This window comes from Dasypus novemcinctus, chromosome 12, assembly GCF_030445035.2.
Source record: "Dasypus novemcinctus isolate mDasNov1 chromosome 12, mDasNov1.1.hap2, whole genome shotgun sequence".
NCBI lineage: Eukaryota > Metazoa > Chordata > Mammalia > Cingulata > Dasypodidae > Dasypus > Dasypus novemcinctus.
In genome coordinates, this window is record NC_080684.1 from 101,457,257 (window position 1) to 101,480,940 (window position 23,684).

At 62.3% G+C, this 23,684-nt stretch overlaps 1 protein-coding gene across 7 annotated transcripts in view; it reads left to right on the forward strand.

Annotated features, from left to right (window-relative positions):
- Positions 1 to 23,684, forward strand: part of ZC3H7B (zinc finger CCCH-type containing 7B) — a 68,203-nt gene that overhangs the window by 40,916 nt on the left and 3,603 nt on the right. For all 7 annotated transcript variants that reach the window (XM_058309186.2, XM_058309183.2, XM_058309187.1 and 4 more), the window contains 16 exons: positions 1,314 to 1,472; positions 3,436 to 3,516; positions 4,584 to 4,640; positions 8,745 to 8,787; positions 9,227 to 9,420; positions 9,746 to 10,070; positions 10,969 to 11,027; positions 11,617 to 11,716; positions 13,121 to 13,282; positions 14,783 to 14,988; positions 16,553 to 16,653; positions 17,503 to 17,684; positions 19,833 to 19,918; positions 23,097 to 23,230; positions 23,330 to 23,435; positions 23,526 to 23,634. In XM_058309186.2, the coding sequence (XP_058165169.1) occupies positions 1,314 to 1,472; positions 3,436 to 3,516; positions 4,584 to 4,640; positions 8,745 to 8,787; positions 9,227 to 9,420; positions 9,746 to 10,070; positions 10,969 to 11,027; positions 11,617 to 11,716; positions 13,121 to 13,282; positions 14,783 to 14,988; positions 16,553 to 16,653; positions 17,503 to 17,684; positions 19,833 to 19,918; positions 23,097 to 23,230; positions 23,330 to 23,435; positions 23,526 to 23,634 (2,104 nt within the window). The remainder of the gene's footprint in view (positions 1 to 1,313; positions 1,473 to 3,435; positions 3,517 to 4,583; positions 4,641 to 8,744; positions 8,788 to 9,226; positions 9,421 to 9,745; positions 10,071 to 10,968; positions 11,028 to 11,616; positions 11,717 to 13,120; positions 13,283 to 14,782; positions 14,989 to 16,552; positions 16,654 to 17,502; positions 17,685 to 19,832; positions 19,919 to 23,096; positions 23,231 to 23,329; positions 23,436 to 23,525; positions 23,635 to 23,684) is intronic.

Consider the following 23,684-nt stretch of genomic DNA (forward strand, 5'->3'; position numbering starts at 1 on the left):
CCCCCGCGGCCCTGCCGCCGCTCCTCCCCGCCGCCGGCCTCCCCCACCTCCTCCGTGTCTCCTGCAGTGGTTTCAATCCCAGCCCTACAGCAGACTGACCTGGAGAACACTTAAAAAGTACTGGTGCATAGTAACATGTAAAAACAGAATCAGTTAACTGATGCCCAGGCCCTGCCCCAGGTGAGTCGTCAGAATCTTGGAGCGGGCCCCAGGCACTGGTGTTTTTAAAAGCTCCCCTGGGGGAAGCGGATGTGGCTCAAGCAATTGGGCTCCTGTCTACCATATGGGAGGTCCAGCGTTCGATGCCCAGGGCCTGCTGGTGAAGGCAAGCTGGCCCGTGTGGCGAGCTGGCCCATGTGGAGTGCTAGCCTGCGTAGAGTACTGCCCCACGCAGGAGCGCTGCCCCGCCTAGGAGTGCCGCCTGCGCAGGAGTGCTGGTCCACATGGAGAGCTGGCACAGCAAGTGACACAACAGAAAAAAAAGAGACACAGAGGAGAGATAATAAGAGGTGCAGCAGATCAGGGAGCTGAAGTGGCGCAAGAGAATGATCACCTCTCTCCCATTCCAGAAGGTCCCAGGATTGGCTCCCGGAGCCGCCTAATGAGAAAACAAGCAAACACAGAACAGCAGTGAATGGACACAGAGAACAGACAATGGAGGGGAGAAATAAATAAATCTTTAAAAGAAAAGCTCTCCCCTGTGAGTCTGCGCTCAGATGGGGCTGAGAAGTGCTGCTTTCTGCTGACCCCTGACCTCTTCTGCTCTTCCCCTGGGCCTCCACTGCCTCCCACCCCACACCCATCTCTCCTGCTTCCCTCTCTAGAAGTTCAGTCTCTTCCACCCCTCCCCCTCCAGACTTCTGTGTTCCCAGACCTCTGTAGAGGCCTAGTACCACCTCCCAGCCTCCTCCCAGTCCAGGGCAGACTGTTCTGGATAAACGAGTCTTCCAGTGCTTGAGGTTTAACCCTTCATGTCTGCTCTGTGCACCCTGGTGCCTCCATGGTTTTGCTTCCTCTCAGAGGTGGCACGACTGTTCTCAGTCCGTGATGTTCTAACCAGAAGTATCGGAGGGGCCACGCTCGTTGTTGGAGAGCTTATGGCCCCTCCCACCCGGTGTGCTGCCCGTGCCCACTGAGCCCCTTCAGCCGATGCCTGGGAGCCCGCGGTCGGAAGTGTGAGCATCAGAGCTGCTTCCCGCCTTCCTTGCAGCTCTGGAGGCGCAGCCCTGACCCCAGTCCTTCCGCCCGCCCCATGTCTTCAGGGCAGGAGGCCTGGGGAGGGTGGGTAACAGGCTGCCTGCTCCTCTCGGCAGGGCCTGTATGAGAAGGCGCTGGAGGACAGCGAGAAGGCGCTGGGCCTGGACGGAGAGAACATCCGCGCGCTGTTCCGCAAGGCGCGGGCGCTCAACGAGCTGGGCCGCCACAAGGAGGCCTACGAGTGCAGCAGCCGGTGCTCCCTCGCCCTGCCCCACGTGAGTGCTGCCCTCACCAGGGCCACACCACCCCATCTCTCTGGGCCTCAGTTTCCCCGTCTGTGGCATCAGTGGCAGATACTGATATTAATACTCCCTGCATTTTCTGAGCTCCGACTGTGCATCAGGTGCTGCTAAAAGCGCAGCCTGGGTATCAGCTCACTTGATCCTTGCACCACCCTGTGAGCAGGTGCTCCACTTGCTCCCGTTTTAATGGTGGAGACTGAGGCAGAGAGAAAGTAGTTCACCAAGGTCATGACAGCTGGGAGGTGGCAGCACAAGGTTGAGCCCAAGCAGCCCCCCAGCCTCTCCACCCTAAGCCAAGGTGCAGTGAAGATGACGAGCAGTGACGTGTGTTAGGGCATCCTGCCAGGGCTGCCACGGGCTGGAGAAGGGACGCCATACCACCAAGAGTCCTGCTGGCCCCCAGCCCACCCACAGCTGGGCATATGCCCCCTTCCCATTTATTCACCCATCTAACACGTATTTGCAAGTGCCCAGCCCTGTGACTGTCAGGGCCCCTCAGTCCACTGCGAGGCACATGGGAATGGCCCCGGGGTCTGAGCCTGGCTCCATCACCGACCCCTTTGCGACCTTGGACAATGCACTTGCCCTCTGTGCACATTGGTCCCATGTCTACCAAATGTCCTTCCACCTTCACTCTGGAAGAAGGGCTGTGAGGGTCTCTGAGACGGAGGGTGGCAGGGTCCTGGGAAGCTGCTCCCTGCATGGCTGAAGGGGGCAGGAGGAGACAAGAAGGGTTTGGATGGCAGAGCACAGGGGAGGTGGCGGCTATGGTGGTCACAGACGTCAGAGCTGGAGAGCAGGCCTGGGCTTAGGTTCCATCTTGGGTTTGCCCTCTGTGAGCTGTGTGACCTGCAGCATATGGCTTGGCCTCTCTGAGCCTTGATTTGCACCCCTGTAAAATGGGAGTGTAACTACCTTGCATCATGAAACTGCTGAGGATGGGACCGGAAAATTCCTTTGGGTAGTCAGCCCAGGGGCCAGACCCTGCAAGCATTGAGAGAACGTCAGCTGCTGTCATACAGAGTGCGTCATGGTCCCACCTCCCTAACGCGGCTGACGTATAGCTCGTGACCATGTTCACAGTAGGTTCGTACCCAGGTCTCTCTGGATCCTCGTGGGGAGGGCAGGGCGGTCTCCTGTCGGTTCATTACTCACCTCCCTGCTAGATGGGACTCTCTGCGAGGCCCAGCCCCCTCTGCCCGTTCACTGAGTGGCCCCTGTCTTGGGCCTGCACGTGGTCCAGTGAGATGGACCTGGAGGGAAGGAGGGGTGGCAGGTTTTCTTCATGAGCGCTAACCCAGGCCAGGCATGGCTCCAAACTGGACACGTGCTGGCTGCCCCGAGCCTCATAACCCCCTCTGCCCTGTCCACGTGTCCTCACTGCAAAGAGTGCCAAGACAGTGCTCCGGAAAGAAGCCTGCTGGAGAGCAGTAGGTATAGAATGTGTCCACTTAACGTAAGCAAGGACAGGGCTAGCGCTGCCACCTTGTAGGCCCAGATACATGAATGTCCATCCTAGAAAAGACCCGTACGGATTCTCCTCGGACCAGCCACGCCTGGTGCCCTCAAGAGCAGCTGAGGGCAAGGGCCAACAGGGGAGCACTCGTTCCGTCTGTAAGATTTTTAACCTTCTCCAGAAATGCTGTCACCTGCTGCATCTTAGAAACACAAAGATTACCAAAATATATGCTTTCTCCACCCCCAAAATAAAGCATAGGAGAACAAAAGCCTGGCTTCCCAGTCCCCCCAGCTCTGTGGTCCCAGAGCCGTAGTGGTGAGAGTGGGCACGTCGGTGTCACCTCTCAGGCCTTGCCTCCTCGTCAGGACCGTGGGGTGCCCTTGCAGAGCTGCACAGGGGCTCCAGGAGCAGGGCTCTGCAAGACCGGCCGGCTAAGCCCCTCATGTCCCACCCCCACCCGTGTCTTGCCTTCCCCAGGATGAAAGTGTAACTCAGCTTGGTCAGGAGCTGGCACAGAAGCTTGGGCTGCGAGTCCGGAAGGCGTATAAGAGGCCCCAGGTAGGTGGACTCTGGGCCCGGAATAGGGGGCTGTCTGAAGGGAGGGACCAGGTGCTCTTGGAGAGGTCGTGGGGAGCAGCCAGGCCCTGGTCAGGACAGAGGGCAGTGGCGGTGGGTGGGGCTTCCCCGTTGGCTGAAAGCTCTGAAATGACTTACAGGGCCTTTGAGGAAGGAAAGCACAGCCACAGCTCACAGCTCACCCTTGACCCCAGCTCTTAACACCCACCCTGCGTGGTGCGCCCTCGAGATGTCGGGATCTGTGTGTATTAATTTGGCACCTACTGTGTGCCAAGAAGCTGTACAGAGTAAAGGGCGTGGCTCGAGGGTCTGCTTGGACCTTGAACAAGTTCATCTCTCTCTCTCTCTTTTTTTTAAAGATTTATTTATTTTATTTATTTCTCTCCCCTTCCCTCCTGCCCCAGTTGTCTGTTCTCTGTGTCCATTTGCTGCATGTTCTTCTTTGTCCGCTTCTGTTGTCGTCAGCGGCATGGGAATCTGTGTTTCTTTTTGTTGTGTCATCTCTCCGTGTGTGTGGCGCCGTTCTTGGGCAGGCTGCACTTTCGTGCTGGGCGGCTCTCCTTACGGGGCGCACTCCTTGCGCGTGGGGCTCCCCTATGCGGGGGACACCCCTGTGTGGCAGGGCACTCCTTGCGTGCATCAGCACTGCATGGGCCAGCTCCACACGGGTCAAGGAGGCCCGGGGTTTGAACCGCGGACCTCCCATGTGGTAGACAGACGCCCTAACCACTGGGCCAAGTCTGCTTCCCAAGTTCATCTCTCTGCCTCAGTTTCCACATCAGGAAAACAGGGCTAATGACCACCTCAGAGGACTGATGGGAGGATTCAAATGAGAGCGCGAGACAGTGCCTGGCAAACAGGGAGTGCAGGCGAGGGCACCTTCTGCTCAGGTCACGTGCAGAGGAGGGAATCACCCAGTCTGAGCCACCTCCTGCACTGCGGGCCCAGAGACAGGGCAGGGAGTTCTCTCTCAGAGGACCTGTGTCGGAGGCCCCTGGGCAACCTTCCAGAATCTTCATCCCTCCCCACCTCTCTCCACTTCCTGGCAGGAATTGGAAACCTTTTCTCTGCTCAGTAACGGCACTGCGGCTGGGGTGGCAGATCAGGTAAGATCTCGCGGGGACCCCAGACCCAGCCTGTCGTGGTTTGTCGATCATGAGGGCTTTGGATTGACTCCGGGGGATAAATGACCTCAGGTGGTAGGTCAGGGGGCGCCAGGCTATAGGGCCAGCTCCGTGATGCCCTCGTCCCCATTGCTGTGAGCCCTGGGCAGAGGGGTGACGGCGGCCTGGACCCCACACTCTGGAGGACAGAGCTGAGACACACTTCCTGAGGAGACACCTCCCATGACCAGTGCCACAGAGTTGGGGACGAGCTGGGGCTACTCTTGGCAGGAGTGGCTGCTGCGGGGGAACCGCCGGGGCTCGCTCACTCGGAGACCCCTCGGTCAGGACTGGGGGACCCCCTCTGCCCTCCCTGCCCCACCATGGCCTTCCGCCTCATGGACCTGTCTGCAATTATAGCCTCTGCTCACGTGGTATGGGGGTGCTCTCCCTCCAGGCCAGGGAAGGTGGGGGGAAGCACTTGGCAACCTGAGGAGCAGGGGCCCAGGGGGAGGGCCGAGGGCCAGCCCCTGCCTGCAGCTCCGGTGTCACCCCCAGGCCTGGGCCCTCGGATCCTCCGCACGCACAAGCCTTTTCCCCACACGCCCCCAGAACTGCTCGGTTGGACGGGGAGGTGGGGTCGGGCTACCGGAGCCCTGCCGAGCGGACCTTGGTGTCTGGCCGCCTCACTCTACGCAGGGGAAGCTGAGGTGCACCGGGAGGGAATTGGCCGACGGCGTGCAATGAGGTGAGGGGCTGCTGCTTCCAGAAGCTTTACAGTGCTCCCCTCGTCCATCTGCACGCTCCCACAGAAGCCCTCGAGGCCCTGGGCTGCGCCCTCGGCTGCAGGGACCGCCAGCCTGAAAGGGGACAGATACTGAAAGAGCGCTCAACCCTTGATGAGGGGAATCCGCGGAAGCCTTTGGAAATGGTTCAAATCCTGGTTCCACCACCTCCCACACACTGCCCTCAGACAAGTCACCTAACTCCTCTACGCTTCAGTTTCTCCTTTGTTGTAGGGGGTACATGGTCCCCCTCCCAAGGAGTTGTGAGATGACATGAGCTCACTCGTTTGTTCACTTAATTCCTTTTTTGGGGGCACTAAACTTGGTCCTGGGTAGGTACAAACGTGGGCCCTGCCCTCAAGAGCTCACAGTCAGGGCAGGTGGCCATTTCTGCTTAGGAGCCTTGAGAAGAACCCTAAAGGCAGGGCAAAGGGAGCCATGGGCCGTTGTCACCCGGAGGCCTGCTTTAGACAGGGCGTTAAAGCTGCGACCCGAAACCAGGTGTGCGGGTGAAACAGCATTCCAGGCAGAGGGGAAAGGGTATGCAAAGGCCCTGAGGCAGGCGGGTGCCCAGCGTGTGTGAGGAGCAGCTCCAGTGGGGCTGGAGGGGCTGGTGCAGGGCCCCTCTCCCTCCTGCCGGCAGTGACTGGGAAGCAGAAAGATCAGTCATATCTCAAGTTTCCAGATCCCAGGGGCTCCCACCCGACTCCTGGAGCCCAGGAAATGAGGGCTTCCATTAATTTCCTGCTGATGGTGGCATGATTGTGCCTTACGAGGCAACTTGGGGGACCCCGGCTGGGTACAGGATGGAATGCTTTACAAAGATGCCCAGGCAGGAAGGGCAGTACCACCCCCCACTCCTTCCTTCTCTTCCCACAACTATCCCGGCTCAGGCTGCATCCCACCCGCATTCCGGGCCCTGGCTGGCATCTCCACCTCCATTCGCCCCTTCCCGTCGCCGAGCACCGCTGTAAAGTGAGCCTCAGAAGCCAGGCCTCATGGGTCTCTCCCCAGCCCCCGTGGCCCGTGTCAGGCACCTCTGGTCTGAAGCCCCTGCTTCCGCCCCTCCTTGGCTCTGGGACCTGGCGTGCACTTCAGGCCTCTGAGCCCCGGCCTCCCCGTCTGAAGCCGGGCGCCCCACCCCTGACTTGCTGCATGATGGCTGAACGTCAGGTGGATGTGAAAGCTCTACGCACTCACCGTCTGCTCGCGTTAGCAGTCCTTTAGCCTGGTCCCAACCTCCCTTTCCTGCCCCACCCTCTTCCACTCACCCGTCACACGATGCGTGCATGTGTTTCATCTCGTTCCGGCCGTGAGCTCGCTCCAGAGCGGGCTCTGTGGGTGGTCCCATTTGGGCCCCCAATGGGGAGGCAGACGGGCCTGGTTTCCAGTCACAGCCTCGCCACTCACTGGCACCGTGCCCCAGAAGAACGCCTTCTGCCAAGTGAAGATGGTAACTGTCCCTGGTTCCCAGAGAGGTGGCATGGGTGGAACGGGAGCAGCCCGGTGTCCACAGCAGGGGCTAAGTGGGGGCCAGGGCCAGAGCAGCGTGCCCCCAGGGAGCGAGCGCAGCTGGCAGAGCCGGGCTGGGCTGCCACGGCCAGTGCACCAGAGGTATCTGCTAAACGACTGAATGTGTCCAAAGGGCTGCAGCAGATGTGGGGCCCGCTCCTCCATGTGCAGCCAGGGGCCAGAAATGGCACCACACCTGGCACTGGGCGCCCCAGGCCCAGCCCCAGCAACCAGGGCTGGTCTGGGATGGAGGTCTGAGAGAAACCCAAGCAGAGGGGCCTCTCCATGACAGACCCTGCCTTAGTGCCTCGTGGTGCCTGCCCAGCCTGGTGGCATACACACACGCAGGTGCGTGCTGAGCGGCCTGAGGACAGCTCCCGCACCTGCCGGGCACAGACGTGTGAGCGCTGCCTGCTGGGGTCCCTGCGATTTCTCCAGCATTGAAGTCCTGTCCGTTCAGCCCATCAGGCACTCTAGTGTTCTCCTAGAAATGGAGAAGGCGTGGGCCGTGCCCACAGGAGGCTTCTTATGACTCTGGAGACGGAGGCCCTGAGCCCCCGAGAGGCCTGTGGAGCATGGGGCCCATGCAGCACCGCAGCCTGGAGGGCGAGCAGCGCACTGGGTGCTGGCTTCTAGGGAGAGGGAGCAAGCCTGAGGCAGCCCTGTGCTGGGGTGGGGTGGCTGCCTGGAGCCGGGGACCGCCTGGAGCCGGGGAAGCAGGATTCTGGCCGGTGCGAGGAGGGGGAGGGCGCCCAAGGCAGGGGCACGGCTTGAGCAAGGCCGGAGGTGGGAGAGGGGACGCGCCCTGGGCACAAGGCCAGTTCCTCCCCGCGCAGGCCCAGAAGACCCTGGGCTCTGCAGCTGGAAGTCTCGGTTCAGCTCCTGCATGCCCCTCACCTGAGCCAGCCACTCCACTTTTTCTCACCTTGGGAAAGGGGGCCAGGACAAGCCCTTTGGGGGCTGTGGTAAGGATTCAGTCGGTTCCCTCTGAACGCCGCCAGCCCATTGCCTACCAGGTGCTCCGTAGACTTTTTCTGGTTGGTGAATATCATTAGCTGGGATTTCATGCCAAAGGGCAGGGGGACGCACGCCTGAGGAGAGGCTGGGATGAGGTGGTGGCTGGAGGGCTGAGGAGGTGACTGGTCCTGTGGGCCCTGGAAAGCGTGGGCAGCCCTGAACGGGCAGGGTCACTGCTGTCCCCACAAGTGCTCATCTGGCACTTCTTTTGATCCTGTGAAGTCTACCAGATAGGTGGCTCTCAGGCCCGGCCTTACGGCCGTGGTTTGTACAGCTTTTCTGTGATGTCGCAATGTACCCTGAAGCGTAACTGCACATCTTTGCCACGTGCTGTGGGGCAGGCTTGGGGGTGGGGGGGCACAACATGCATTGGGGTGTGGGAGTGGGTGCTCAGGCCTACGAGATGGAGGCAGGAGCAGCCCCTGAGGCAAAGCCTGGCCTGGCCTGTGCTTGGCAGGCGTTTCCAAACTGCAGGATCCCTGACTGGATGCCTGGACCAAGGGCTGCACTTGGCAGTGGCCGAGGCAGCACTGGTCATGCAGTGCAAGGGGCGAGTGCCTGGCTCTCCCCCCGCTGCTGGGGGTTGTGGGGGTGACATGGGTGTCCCAGGGCCTCAGCAGGGCAGGAGGACTCCAGCTGGACTCTGAGGACTCAGAGCAGGGGAGGGTACTCCAGGGAATGGCTCGGAGACTGGTCATCAGCAGCACCCATGTGGGGAGGGTCTGGGGGCCTGGGCCCTGGCGCTGTGGCCTCCTCCATGTCTGCCTGACCCACCTTTCCCTCCTCTCCACAGGGGACTTCCAATGGATTGGGGTCCATAGATGACATCGAGACAGGTAGTGTCCCTGGCATGAGGGGACGGGGTGGGCTCAACCCCTCACCACCAAGATCCCCGGGAGGTCAGGTGAGGCCAGCTACCCCCCGCCCGCAGCCCTGAATGGGGCTGAGGAAACCCTGGCCGCTCTATAGGGAGGGCGGCACACCCTCCAGCCTGGCCCGGGGGCAGCCTCTGAGGCCGGCGCTGGGCCTTGAGACCTGCAATGCAGGCTGGCACCCTCCGAAGAGGGTGATGCTCACCCCCGAGTGGGAGACGCTGGTTATAGACATCCGGGCCATGCGCCAGGCCCATCGGACGAGGGACCCCTCCCGTCAGAGCTGGCCTGGCAGGAGCTGAGGAGAAAGGGGGTGTTGGCTGAGGACCAGGGCCCCGGGACTCCTTCCCCACTCCCACCGAGCAGGTCCCCCACAGCTGCTGAGCCCATGCCCCCTCCACAGACTGCTTCATGGACCTACGAGCCTCCCCGGCCCCCCTCCACTCGGCCCCCATGATGCCTCTGTTCCCCCATGTCCTGGACCTGCTGGCCCCCCTGGACAGCGGCAGCAGGGCCCTGCCCGGCCCCGAGAGCCTGGACGACTTCTCGGACGGGGATGTCTTCGGCCCGGAGCTGGACACACTCCTGGACTCACTGGTGAGCAGTGCCACCGCCCCCCGGCTGCTCCCTGGGACCCCTCTCCCGCCTGGGGCCCCATTGCATTCGTCCTCACATCCCACGGGGGTGGGGGGAGGCCCCTGTCTCCACACCGCAGGTGGGGAAACTGAGGCCTGGGGAAGGAAAGGGGCCCCTTGGGATAGAAACGGAGCCACAGGATGATAGAACCGGAGGGGATTGTAAAGACCCTGACTCCACCTCCGCGCACAGCTCGGGGGCTGCGGCCCAGAGAGTTCCCGAACCCGCCCAGGCCCGGGAGGCCGCGCTCCCCTCTGAGCCGCCCTCTCTGTGCCCCACCTCCCAGTCTCTGGTCCAGGGAGGCCTGCCCGGCAGCGGCATGCCCAGTGAGGTGCCCCAGCTGATCCCCGTGTTCCCCGGCGGGACCCCGCTGCTGCCACCTGTGGTGGGCGGCTCCATCCCCGTCTCCAGCCCGCTGCCCCCCGCCTCCTTCGGCCTCGTCATGGACCCCTCCAAGAAGCTGGCCACCTCCATGCTGGATGCCCTCGACCCCCCAGGCTCCGCACTGGACTCTCTGGACCTGCTGCCCTACTCTGAGACCCGGCTAGACGCCCTCGACAGCTTCGGGTCGACCCGTGGCACCCTGGACAAGCCCGACTCCTTCTCCATGGGTGAGACCTGGGTGGGCACGTCCACATCCTGCCTCCCTTGGCGGTTTGCAAAGTGCTGTCACGTCCACGGCCTCCAGGGGTTCTCCGTGGGAGGCAGCAGCATCCCCATTTAACAGATGAGGCTCAGAGTGGGCAGGCGACCTGCCCAAGGGCACTCAGCCGGAGACCTTGGAGTTGGGATCACAGCCCTGGCTGAGGCCCTTGCCGCGCTCAGCACAGAGGGGCTGAGGCAGGGACCCGAGCAGAGCTGGGAGTGCCCAGGACTCCAGACCCCGAGTGTGCACTCTGCCCCCTCCCCAGGCGTGGTGACCGCAGGATGACCGCGAAGCTGTGGGGAGGGCGTGAGGCTGTGTGTTCCTTCAGTGCCACTCTGGGCTGGGCACCAGGGCCCTGGAGGTGCTTGCATTCGGCAGCCGTGCTGGGGCATCCCTGACTGAGGGATTCGCAGGGCTGCAGGAGCACAGAGGGGGCCTCACTTGGCCTCTGCTCAGGGAGACTTCCTGGAGGAGGTGGCAGCTGAGTGGGGTCTTAAGCAGAGTCTCTCGGCCAGGCTGGGCGACAGGCGAGCACAGGCCTGGCCGGCAGAGGGACTGGGATGAGTAGAGCCGGTGGCCGGAGGGGAGGGGTAGGGGGAGTTGCAAGACGCAGGGCTGATCTCAGAGGACCTGTGAGCAAAGCTCAAGAGTGTGGGCTTTGTCCTGAGGGCAGGGAGCTGCGGAGGGTGTGAAGCAAGTGAGCAGGAGGCTGGCCGGTGGTGGGGGAGGTGAGGGGACAGAGCAGAGAGGACGTGCAGCCTGGGCTGGCTCCTCTGAGGTAGAGACGCAGAAGGCGGGCCCCAGGGTGCCCTTTTGCCCTTCAGAGCCAGGGCAGGTGACCCCCTGTATCTTCTCCTGCCCAGAGGAGACCAACGCACAGGACCATCGTGCCCCAAGCAGTGCTCAGAAACCAGCCCCTTCGGTGAGTGACTCGTGGCCAGGCATCTCCTGCCTCCTGGGAGGACAGTGGTTGGGGGCTCCAAGGTGGAGCAGAAGGAGCCCTGGGCAGGGGATAAGGTGTCAGGGCCCCTAGTGGGGAGGCCTGGGAGGGGCACCTCAGCGTGGGCGGGCCAGGGATGCTCTGCACCTGCCCACAAGGCTCAGGGAGGTCAAGGGGCACCCCCAGCCTAGCAATGCCCTTGGCTCTGGGCTGGGCTGGGGGCTGCATTTAAAGGAGCACTCGCCACCAGCTAGCTGGCCTCAGCCCGGATGGCTCTGTGGCCCTGGGGAAGTCGCAGCCAGAGCCGCTCCTGTTTCTCCACTTTCACATTGGTCTTCCCTCCAAGGAAGGTTCTGGGCCAAGGTGACTGCCACTCACCCACCCCCACTAGCCAGTCTGATCCCGTCCTGGTGGCCGGGGTTCTTGGACAGTGTCACTGGAGCTCCCCAGATGGGCGGGTAGGAGGAGGCAGGTCCCAGGCTACAATTGTGTACCTGGGTGGGACGGGGGGATCATACGGTGGCCCCAGCCATCCTGCAGTGACCCAGATGGCTAACCTTCCCCGAAACAGCCAGAGCCCTCCATGCCCAACACCGCCTTGCTCGTCAAGAACCCCTTGGCCGCCACCCATGAGTTCAAGCAGGCCTGCCAGCTCTGCTACCCCAAGACAGGTAAGGGCACCCCTTGACTCCACTCCCTGTGCCCCAAAGATGCCAGGAGGCTCAGGAGCTCAGAAATCCAGCATCAAAGAATCCCAGCCTATCAGAGATAAGTACAGGAAAACAGACGCCACTCCAGAAAGGGATGGGATGTGGGGATTAGAGGCCTTCAAAATGGTTGGAAAGGCCAGAGGAGCAGAAGCCAGGAGGCTCCATAGGAACTTCCGACCACCTCTCCCCAAGCTGAGGCCCAGGAGGGCGGCTGTGTGCCCATCACTGACCAGTAAGTGGCAAGGAGTGCTGGCCAGCGTCCAGCTGCAGCCTGGGAGCTGGCAGTGTAGGGCAGAGTCAAGCTGGCTGCGGCGTTTCACATCTGCTGAAGCCCACACTCTACCAGGGAAGCGGAGCCTGGGCCCCTCCTCCACGGTCCACCTCGCTCACGAGTGCATCTCACTGGGTGACCTTCACCTTACCCAGCGCCCAGATGGCAAAGGAGCCTGGGAAACATCGTTCCTGGGCTCCCTGCAATCAGAGGAGATTGTAGAAGCCGTTCAGATTGTATGCCCAGTGTCACACTATCCGTCACACCTAGAGTCTCAGGATTCCAGCTGCTAAGCCGCATGGCATTGCATTTGCTGGAATCCCAGAGTCCCAGCGTTTGAGAACGATACCTCCTGGCAACCCCGGGGTGAGATCTTAGCGGTCTAGAGTTCTAAATCTCAGGGTGTCAGAGTTGACAGCACTTGGAAGTCATTTAGTTGCTGTTGCCCACCCATTGCCAGACCCACACCCACACTCACGTGTCACCCCTGTCCGGGAGTCTCCCACCAAAGCGCCCTTACCTGGGGGACAGGGAGCAGCTCACATGGCCCCCAGCCTACCACCCGGCTCCCGGCAGCCCAGAGCACAGGGAACCCCAGGGCTATTGCCTCTTGGCCTCAGAGGATTGCAAGCTCCTCCCTCACCCCTGCCCGTTGTCTGGGGAGAGGACGCCCTTGGGCAGAAGACTTGAGAGGACCAGAGGAGAGGGGAGGAGAGGGAGCGCGCCCGCACACTGCCTGTCCAGGGAAGGGAAGGAAGGCTGGGCGCCCTCAGGCCTGCTGGCTGCCAGGCACTGGCTTCACAGCTCCTCCTAGACACACTGAAGTGGTCGGGGTCCCGAGAGTCAGGCTGCTGGGAGAAAAAGGGTGGGTGCCGGGAGCGACTCCTTGGAAGGGGCCTTCCTCCAACGTGGGCGCACTGACTTCTGGAAGCCTGCAGCAGGGAAGGAGGCGGCCGAACCGATGGGAAGCCCACGGGAGGGGAGGCGCCGCCTGGACACCAGGGGGCTGATTGCCACCTGCAGCCTGCACGCGCCAGCCGTCGCCCTTCAGTCTGCTTCCAGAATCACGGCCCCTGTCCCCCCTGCACCCACAGGCCCCAGGGCGGGCGACTACACCTACCGGGAGGGCCTGGAGCACAAGTGCAAGCGGGACATCCTGCTGGGCCGGCTCCGGAGCGCCGAGGACCAGACCTGGAAGCGGATTCGGCCCCGGCCCACCAAGACCAGCTTCGTGGGCTCCTACTACCTGTGCAAAGGTGGGTGGGCTGGGACAGCCCCTCTCTGCGCCCAGCTGCTCTCTGCTGTCCTCATGGCCTCTGGGGTGGGCAGAGCAGGTGCCATACCCAGGCCTGCTTGGGAGAGGAGGAGGCCGAGGCTCGGGGGCTGCCGGTGGTGCCGGAAGAGCCTCGAGGCCCACTGACGAAGATCCCACGTCCCAGGGGGCACCTCCCATTCCCTGGCTGGTCCCCTTTGCTGGGCTGGGCACCCTCAGTCTGTGACAACGTGGCCTAACACCCCAGCGGCCTGCGACCTCCTGTCAGCGGTTCCTGGGCCATGCAGCCGCCCGTGGGGCTGCCGGGAGGGTGGCAGGGAACCTAGGACAGCGTCAGGGCCGGCCTGCGGTCAGGGCTCAGCACTTGGCGGCTCTGTTAACTGGTCACGTCGTCACTGTCCTCCCTCCTGGCCCATGTCTATGGCCAGTGCTTGGTGGGCCCTCATCACACGCCTGGCTCTTGCTAAGTGACTTGGCCCAGTCTCTGTGGCCACATGTGAGCTATCACCTCAGGCATCCGCTGCTTTGAGCCTGCCAGGGTCTCCGCCCAGGCCACGGCACAGGCCCGCCCTGGGCCTCCTGAACCAGCTCTGGGTCCTCCCAGCAGCCAGGTTGGCCTTGCTGGCACACCTGCCCTCGGCCAGTCCAGTGAAGCCCAGACTCGACACCGAGGCTCACGAGTTCCCCCCGTCCCGTCCCTGGCCACACTACACCCTCACCTGGCGCCATTGCACATGCTGCGTCCTATCAGCTGGTCATCCTCTGCCCTCCGTCAAATAACTGCTTGGCTCGTGGGAAGCCCCTTCATGCAGTAAGGCCCCTGGTACAGAAATGGGTTCTGGGGCAGTGGACCTTTGGGTCCAGTAGAGCCTCCTGGAGGGTCTGTGTTTTGCTCATCCTCGTGTGCCTAGAGCCTGCCGGAGGCAAGGATGTGGCAGACTCAGAGAGGGAGGGGTGGTGGAGGGGTGCACAGGCAAAGGGCAGAGAGATAAGCAGGTCCCAGCCCCGGACACAGGAGGTCTCTGGATGCTGACCCTGTTCCCCTCAGGCCAAACTCCCTGGCACCCAGGAGTTTTATTTATTACCTCACTGAATCCCTGCCCCAGTGCAGTGGCCCCAGCTTCTAGAAAAGACAGCCAAAGCTCAGAGCCGCCCAGCTGGGATCCCAGCCCAAACCACCTGCCTCGAGACAGTGTTATTTCCCTGGAGGGTAATAGAGAAGGAAAAAAACCCCGTCCATTTACCTGGCAGCTCACCGGCTTCTCCCGAGCCCCTTCCCTGCCTTTGGTCTTGTCATGAGCGGACGTGACCTGGCGCCTGCCAGGTGGAGATGCCGCTTCGCCCGCACACCCCCGGGCAGAGGGCAGTGCAGGAGCCCGGCATGCGGGAAGGGTGTTCCTTTGCCCCTGCGTCAGCGCCCCGCTGGGGCGGCCGCCCTGCCGTCCCCGCCTGGCGGAACGCGTGTCCTGTTGCCTCTTTGCAGACATGATTAACAAGCAGGACTGTAAGTACGGGGATAACTGCACCTTCGCCTACCATCAGGAGGAGATCGCCGTGTGGACCGAGGAGCGGAAGGGCACCCTCAACCGCGACCTGCTCTTCGACCCGCTGGGGGGCGTCAAGCGCGGCAGCCTCACCATCGCCAAGCTCCTGAAGGAGCACCAGGGCATCTTCACCTTCCTCTGTGAGGTACCGGCCCCCGCACCCTCCCGGGTGGGACACCAGGCCTCGAGGCCGGCACCACGGAGTTGCTCGGTCGCTGGGTCCAGAACGTGAGCCCCGCGGGATCCCCCTCGTGCGAGAGGCCGGTGCTGCCCGGCCCCTCGCTTTGTGGAGGAGGAAGTGGAGGCCAGAGACAGCAGCGCCTTCCGCGCCGCTCTTTCCGGAAGGCCACGCCCAGCTTGGTGCTGGGTGCTTTACGTCCTCGTTCTGAGCCTCACGGCAGCACTACCCCATGAACATCGTTGCCCCCAGGTCACAGGCGGCCAGGCTAGGCTCAGCAGGTCCCCGAGGCCATGCGCTGGTGCAGGGCAGCGCTTAGTCCCACCCTTGGGCTGGTCTGGGTGGCCCTGAGTTCGCACACCATGACATGGTGTGCTTGGTGTTGCTCAGGCGTCCCGACAGGACGCCCACGGCCTCACTGGCACCCCTCCCTCCACATGCCCTCGCGCCCTCCTGCGTTGGCTGTGGTGCCCACTGCACTTCCCTGCCGATGTTCAGGCTGTGGCCTCCCTGGAATGCTCTCCCCTGCTTCTGCGTCACAGACCCCTCAAGGCTCGGCTCCAGTCCCCACGGCTCTGCCAAGCTATAACTAACTCCCACCCCAGAGGTGTCACCACGGACCCTGCCTGGGCTGGGGCGAGACTCTGGGCCCCTGTCTCCCTACCTGCCACACCATGTGGCAAGCAGGAACAGTGTCGCTCCGTCCCCAGGGGTCCAGGCTGGGCTGGTCTGAACCCTGCCAGCAGGGAACCGTGCATCTCGTCCCGACCCCGCACCATCCATGTGGGTGGGCCTGGGAATCGCGCTCGCAGCGGGGCAGCAACATGTGTAGTTCACAGAGCAGCTGCACGCCCTTGTTCTTTCTTTTTTTTTTTTTTTTTTCTTCTCCCCCTCCCCCGTTGTCTGCTCTCTGTGTCCATTCGCTATGTGTTCTTCTGTGTCCACTTGTATTCTTGTCAGTGGCCCAGGAATTTGTGTCTCTTTTTTTGTTGCATCATCTTGTTGTTTCAGCTCTCCGTGTGTGCAGCACCATTCCTGGGTAGGCTGCACTTTCTTTTGCGCTGGGCGGCTCTCCTTGCAGGGCGCACTCCTTGCGCGTGGGGCTCCTCTATGCAGGGACACCCCTGCGTGACACGGCACTCCTTGCGTGCATCAGCACTGCACGTGGGCCAGCTCCACACAGGTCAAGGAGGCCCGGGGTTTGAATCGCAGACCTCCCATGTGGAAGGCGGACACTCTATCCGTTGAGCCAAGTCCACTTCCCGCCCTTGTTCTTTCTGACCTTGACAGTGAACCTGTGGGACAATGCAGTTGTGGTTGTCCCCCGATTACAGCTGAGGAAACTTGAGTTTCCAAGGCAGAGAGTAACCCTCTCCCCCAGGCTTTGGGGTGGTGGACAGGGAGGAGAGTGGAGGAGGGGAGCCTAGAGCAGAGAGGTGGGGACCATGGCCCTGGGGCAAGGCAGGCGGGGTCCGTGCACCCCCGCCCTAGGCGGCCATGTGGGGTCCCAGCTCTTCCCCTTCCCGGGCAGATCTGCTTCGACAGTAAACCCCGGATCATCAGCAAAGGCACCAAGGACTCCCCGTCCGTCTGCTCCAACCTGGCCGCCAAGCACAGCTTCTACAACAACAAGTGAGTGGGCCCACGGCCCAGGCCCGGGGACGGGGGGAGAGCCCCCCACTGGGGAGCAGCTGAGGCCGAGGTGTCCAGGCGAGGGATGGATTATGGGTGAGGCGGCATCCACCTGGAGAGGACAGGAGCCACACTTCGTGAGCGGCATTATGTTCCAGGCGTTCTCACGGGCGTTTTCACCATCTCAACCAGCCTGTGAGGGAGGAGCTGTCCCTATTTTACAAATGGGGAAGCTGAGGCTTGGAGGCAGCTTTCTCAGCAGGTGGGGGGTGGCCCCCTGACCCCCGGCCATCAGGATGTCAGCGTCAGGCAACGGGCGGGGGGGCCTTAGCTCCCTCCTCCTCCCTGTGGTTTTGCCCCAGGGTGGGTGGTAGAGCCTGGGCCCTGACATCAGACAGACCCCGGTCCAAATCCCAGCCCAGCCAATGGGCTGCCTTCTCTCCTCCCGCCACTATGACCCCCGCCATCGTCACCCGCAAAGGGGCAGCAAGCCCTATCATAGGGTGACTGCATTGCGATACCTGCCTCTGGTCCAGGGCCAGCTCGGGGGCACCGAGGCAGGGACCTGGAGGGACGTGCCCCACCCCCTTCTCCTGGCCTCCTAGGTCTGGGCGCCCTCCTCCCCCTAGGGGGCAACTCCATCTTGGAGCCCGAGGTGGGGGCCGCGCCAACCCAGGGCCCATCCCTTACCCACCGTGCCGTCCCCATCCAAGAAAGGTTCACGGGGCAGGAGGTGCCCAGGGAGAGCCCTCCGATCAAGTGCGCGCTGCCCAGGCAGGGTGTCCTCCCAGGAGCGACGGGGGCAGGCGGTGGGGCCGTGGCTGCATCGTGCCCTTCCCCCCTGCCCAGGTGCCTGGTGCACATCGTCCGCTCCACCTCCCTCAAGTACTCCAAGATCCGCCAGTTCCAGGAGCACTTCCAGTTCGACGTGTGCCGCCACGAGGTGCGCTACGGCTGCCTGCGGGAAGACAGCTGCCACTTTGCCCACAGCTTCATCGAGCTCAAGGTCTGGCTGCTGCAGCAGTACTCAGGTGAGCGGGCGGGCAGAGGGGGAGCCCAGAGTTGGGGGAGGCAAGCCAGGGCCTGATGGCAGGTGGGGGGCAGCTGTGGCAGCGCCTGGGAGGGCTCCCTGGAGGAGGTGGTGCTTCTTAGCCTTCCCAGAGGAGACAGAGCTCCAGCCCTTGGAGTTTTACAGGCTGGGGTGATCTGGGTGCCTCCTTTGGGCACCGCCAGGGAAGCAGTGAGGGAGGCAGAAGATGGGCTCTGGTGCCCGGCAGGCCTGGGCCCTGTTCCAGCCCCTCCTGCTACCCAGTGATCATCGGCAGGTCACTTCCCTTCTCTGAGCCCTCGGTTGCGCCTCAGAAATGTGCTGGTAACCTCAGCCTCTCAGAGCTGCTGCGGAGGTTAGAAGACATTCGTCCAGGCAGTCACTATCGTTCAACCCAGATTTGCCAAGTCCCTTCTCGGTGCCAGGGGATTCAGCAGTGAATCGAGGTCCTTGCTCTCAGGGAACTTACAGGCATGAGAGAGACAATAAGCCCTGTGTGCCATCAGTCTAGGATGCACATTTTCCCTGCCGCATGTTGTAATTTAATTGGCGGCTTTGTGGGCTCTAACCATCAGTGTCTTCCTGCTTGATGAAATACAGCGATAGGATTTCCCGTGTGCGTCAGTGATAAGAGGAGGGTAGAGCAGAGCAATAGAAGGGTTGGGGGAGGGCATTTTAGTTATGATGGTGGGGCAGGCCTCTCTGAGGAGGTGACATTTGGGCAGGAAAGAGCATGTTCCAGGCAGAGGGAACAGCAGGGCTGGAGGTCCTGAGGCAGGAGCAAGTTCATTACAGAAAGACTGTCCCTGGGGTAGAGCCCCGTAGTAAATGTGAGTGGGGGGTGAGACTGAGTGGTGAGCAGTGCACAGTGTGTAAAGTAAGAGGCTTTGGGTCTGACGCGGTTGGGATTGTTCTAGGTAGGTAGGTGTGGTGTCTGGAGGGTGGCCAGTGGATGATTCTGGCCGCTGGGTGGAGAATAGGCTGGAGAGGTGAGGGCAGAGTCAGGGGCACCAGCGAGGAGCCCACTGCAGCCATGCAAGCCGGCAGGGGGTGGGGCTCAGGCCAGGGGTGTGGCAGTAGAAGTAGGAGTAGCAGTCAAACTCAGGGTGTATTTTGATGGTGGCGCCAACAGGATTTGTGGGTGGACCAGGTAGGAGACAGAGGAAAGCATCAAGGCCCACCCCATGGTTTTCAGCCTAGGAACTAGAAGAACGGGGTCGCCGTGGTCTGGGAAGGGGAGGGCCACGGGTGGGAGTACTACCAGGCTCGATTTTGGACGTGGGGAGCCAGCGCTGAATGTGGAACTTGGAGTGGAGATGCGGAGCAGGCAGCTGGGTGTCTGGAAGTCCATGGGTGAGGTCCGGGCCGTGGCTGCCAACTGACTTGGCATCATCAGCAAGAGAGTGGCTGTCAAGTGCCTGGCCTGGCCCAGGCTCCGCGCCCAATGAAGCCTGGCTGCCTTGGAGCAGAATCCATAGGACCAGGGGAGAGAGAAGTCAGCGTGGACACGGAGCCAGAGAGAAGAGGGCGTGGAAGAGGGGCCTCGTGGAGAGGGCCACCAGGGTGGGCTCAGCTTCTGCAGTTTGAGGTTCGCAGGATGAGCAGGGGGGTCTGGACCACCACGCCAGGGGGTCTGGACCACCACGCCAGGGGGTCTGCCCTTTGCTGGGTGGCAGGGATGAGCTGAGCAGGCATGGGGCCCCGAGAACCAGTGGGCTGGGGCTACCACACAGGGGTCAGGTTCAAGCCCCACTAACGGGGCAAGGAGGGTGCTGAGCAGCTGCCCAAGAGACAGGGACACTGGCCAGGAAGGGGGCCGTCCTTGGCCATGTACAGAGCCGGCATCTCTCTGGCCTTTCCCCCTTACCTTCTGTGTTTTATTCTTAATCCCTGTGAGGGCTTCCAGGTTTACAGGTGAGCAGGCCAGAGAGGAGGAGTGGCTTCCCTGAGCCCTGTGCCTTCCCTGGGAATGGGGCCTAACCCGGGCACGAGGCCTCACCCGGGCGCATGGCCTTAGCTGGGAAAGCAGGCTGCAGCGCCAGGGGCGGGCTGCAGTGGCGCCTCGGATCGCCTGCCTCTCACTTTGCCGAGCTCCTTCAGAGCGGGGTGTGTCTGTGCCCTCCCTCCCCAGGCATGACTCATGAAGACATCGTCCAGGAATCTAAGAAATACTGGCAGCAGATGGAGGCCCACGCAGGGAAGGTCGGCAGCAGCGCGGTAAGGGCCTGGGGTTGGCACTGGCGTGGGATGGGGCCGGGCATCTGCCAGCCCCCCCAGCCCTCCTGCTCCACAAGGCATAGCTCCCATTCCTCTACTTGAACGTAATTTCAGATTTACTAGAAAGTTGCAAGAATAGTACAAAGAGTTCATGTATACCGTAAATACGTGCACTTTATTTTTCTGCACCATTTGCAAGTAGGTTGCAGATGTGAAACCCTCTTACCCTAAATACTTCGGTGTATATTACCTAAAAACAAGGGCACTCTCTTAGATAACCACAGTGCTGTTATCCAAAGTCAGGGAATTAATGCGAGAAATGTTAATTCCAAACATCAGTACAACACTCTCTCTTCATGAATTGTCCCAAATTTGCACTCAGTTGCTTGTCTCTTTAATCTCCTTATTTCTAGAATGTTCCCTCAGTCTTTCTTTGTAGTTCACGACGTTGGCATTTATTCTCTAAAAGATACATCCGTTTGGGTTTGTCTGATGCTTCCTCCCATTGAAGACGGTGCTGGATTCTTCTCAGTCTGTCCTTGCAGGAGGCACATCACCCAATCTGCCCCTGCAGTGGTGACAGTGACTTAGATAACAGGACTAAGGTGCCACCACCAGGAAGCTTGCTCCTGTGAAAAGCCGTTAGAAATTAGCAAATATCTGCTGGGGAGATCATTTGAGACCCTGAAAATACCCGTCTCTCCTCACACGTACCCCCACTAATGGTGTCTCCTGTCCCTCCTGAGCCTCACCCTGCTCCTGAAGAAGTGAGCGGTGCAGTGTGGCATTCCGAAGGCGGGGAGCCGGCTTCAGGGCATGGAGTCTTGCCTGGTCCCGCTTAGCGGGGCAAATCCAGGTTCTCTGGTGCCTTGTCCAGAGCTCGCTCTGCTCCCTCCCCACCCTGCACGGGTCCTGGTCCCCATCACCCTCACATTCCTTCTAGCAGCCTCCAATTCCTCATCTGTAAAGTGGGGATAAAAATCTGCCCATCTCCCGGAGTAGGGGCGAGAGCTGACCAGAGCCGCAGCTTGTCCAGCCCCTGCCGTGTACCTGGGCACTGGGCCCGCCCCGCCCCTCACCCCAGGAGGTGGCGGTCACCCCAACCGCAAAATGGCAGGAGGCACCCTGAGGCTGAGAAGCTGGGCCCCAGGACCCAGGCCATTCTGGACACAGCGAGTAACTGAGGTTTGGCCTTGGGCCGACCACATGTGAGGGACGACCGCCTCACTAGAGCCAGGCAGTTCGGGGGACGACTAGGCCCCCTCAGCCCCTCCTGAGGTGCCCAGGAAGCAGGGCAGGCTGGTTGCTGCTTGGGAGGGGCTGGGCGGTTGTGCAGCAGGGCCCGCCCTGTCCCCCAGGTCGGCCCCCTCTCCCCAGTCCCCTCCTTCCAGGCCCTTTCTCCCACCCCCTGTTCCTGCATCCTCCTTCTTCTGTCCTCTCCTTCCTCCTCTGTCCCTCTCCTTTATAGTCCTCTCTTTCCCTCCCTCCTCTTTTTGTTTGTTCCCAGCTGCCAGGAGCCCAGCTGGGAAGCTATGAGGGGTCAGGCTGGACCTGCAGCATCGTTTTCTAATGAGAGAACCCCCAGTCCTCACCTCCTCCAGCCCCTCCCACCTCCCACCCCCCATTCCTTCCCAGAGCTGCTGCCAGGGTCACCCAAGGGCAGGGAAGGCCCAGCGGGAGGGGGCGGCCCCAATGCTGCCGCAGCTGTTTGAGGGTGTCGTGAGGGGCCTCCCTCCCCCTGGTGCCAGGGCCCCGCCCTGCCCACCCCAGACGCCACACTCGGGCCTGACTCAGGAATAGCATGTCTGTGCCAGGCCTGACTGGAGCCCCGGCAGAAGGCTGCCTGCTTGCTCGCCTTCAGAGGTGGGGCCAGGGCTCCATGGGGCCGAGGCGTGGGTGCCACTCCACGCCGGGCCCCTGTCCTCAGGCCACTTAGCTGTGGGTGCGTTAGCCACCCCCCGAGCCTGTCTCTGTCTCCGTTGGGTGGGAATGATCCTGCCCACTGAGGGCTGCTGTAAGGAGCCAGGCTGCCCTGCCCTGGCCCTGAGCCTGGACCTCAGGAACCAGTGTGTCTGGTCCCTAGAGCAGTGACTGATGCCCACTGGCCCCAGGAGAACACCACCTACCCCTCGTGCTACTTGTGAGAATCAGGGGAGTCCCGAAATCAGAAGCGGTGCAGTTTATCTGCCTGCCTGCTCCAGCACAGGCGGTGTTGCCTCGTCCCAAAGGCCCGTGTTTACCTCGTCCTGGGATAAGGTGTGCTTTATCCTGGCGCCGAGCCAGCCCACCAGTGTCCCAGCTCCAGGCCAAGGGTCAGTCAACAAGCTGGTGGAGCTCCCTCCTGCCCCAGGGCAGGCCCTGGGCTAAGCAGTGCTGGGGACCAGGGGACCTGGCCATAGCTCTGACCTGCGAGTTCACGTGGCAGGAGACATGCACACACCAGTCTGGAGGAGAGAGGGCTGCATGGACAGGTGGGCCCACGCTGGAGGCTCCAGGGAACAGGAGAGGCGAGGGAACCACCTGTCCAGAGGCTGGGCGGAGAGAGGCCAGGGCACGGCTGGGTGGTGTGCGGAAGAGTGGACCCCTGCCAGCAAATGGCACAGCCTTAGAGACCAGCTGGGCCTCGGCCTGGAGGGCCTACACGGGGGCTTCCCGCCTTTTGGCCCCCTGCACTCCCCCAGGCCCTGGGCCCCTCACTGGGCTAGTAGTTCAGGTACGTGGCAATCATGGCATGGGCGCCTGCAACTCAGAGCTCAGGGAAGGCTTCCTGAAGGAGGTGGCGCTGGAGCGGAGTCTGGAAAGACAGCTCAGAATGGGCTGGACAGAGAACAGAGGAAGAGGATGCCAGGCCGAGGACCAGCGGGGCAAGGCAGGGAGGTGGTGTGCCCTGGCATGCTGGGCCCGCGGAAACACAGGCACCCAGGGGAGTGTGTGGCGAGGTGGGAACTGGCTGGAGACACACGGAGCCCTTGCTGGGAGTCCGTGCCCCGACCCCACCCGGCTTCCGTACCAAGATGCCGCGCGGCCTGCAGGCGGGAGTCACTTCCCGCGGGTAGAGCAGGGAGGCCAGCCCGTTCCGAGGCCCGTGGCCACCCTCACCCCGTGGAAGTCGCCTGCAGGACATCCCCAGGGCCGCCGCCTGGTGCTGTGGCTGCACCAACCTCCCCTCGCCCTACAGGGTGCCCCACGGACGCACGCGCCCAGCACCTTTGACCTGCAGATGAAGTTCGTGTGCGGCCAGTGCTGGAGGAACGGGCAGGTGGTGGAGCCCGACAAGGACCTCAAGTATTGCAGCGCCAAGGCCCGGCACTGGTGAGTGGGCACCGGGCAGGGGCGGCAGGGCGGAGGCCGCGCGGCACGCGGGCGGGAGGCGGGGCTCGGCGCTGAGCCCACCCCCCCTCCGTCCTGCAGCTGGACCAAGGAGCGGCGGGTCCTCCTGGTGATGTCCAAGGCCAAGAGGAAATGGGTGTCGGTGCGGCCGCTGCCATCCATTCGCAACTTCCCGCAGCAATACGACGTGAGTGCTGGGGGTGGAGCTGCAGGGGTGCCCAGGGCGGGGCCCCGGGAGGGCTCACCGGCCGACGCACTCCCCACCCCCACCCCACAGCTCTGCATCCACGCGCAGAACGGCCGCAAGTGCCAGTACGTGGGCAACTGCTCCTTCGCGCACAGCCCTGAGGAGAGGGACATGTGGACCTTCATGAAAGAGAACAAGAGTGAGTGGGCGGCTGGCAGGGGCACCCCAGCTTGTCCCCCTCGCTGCAGG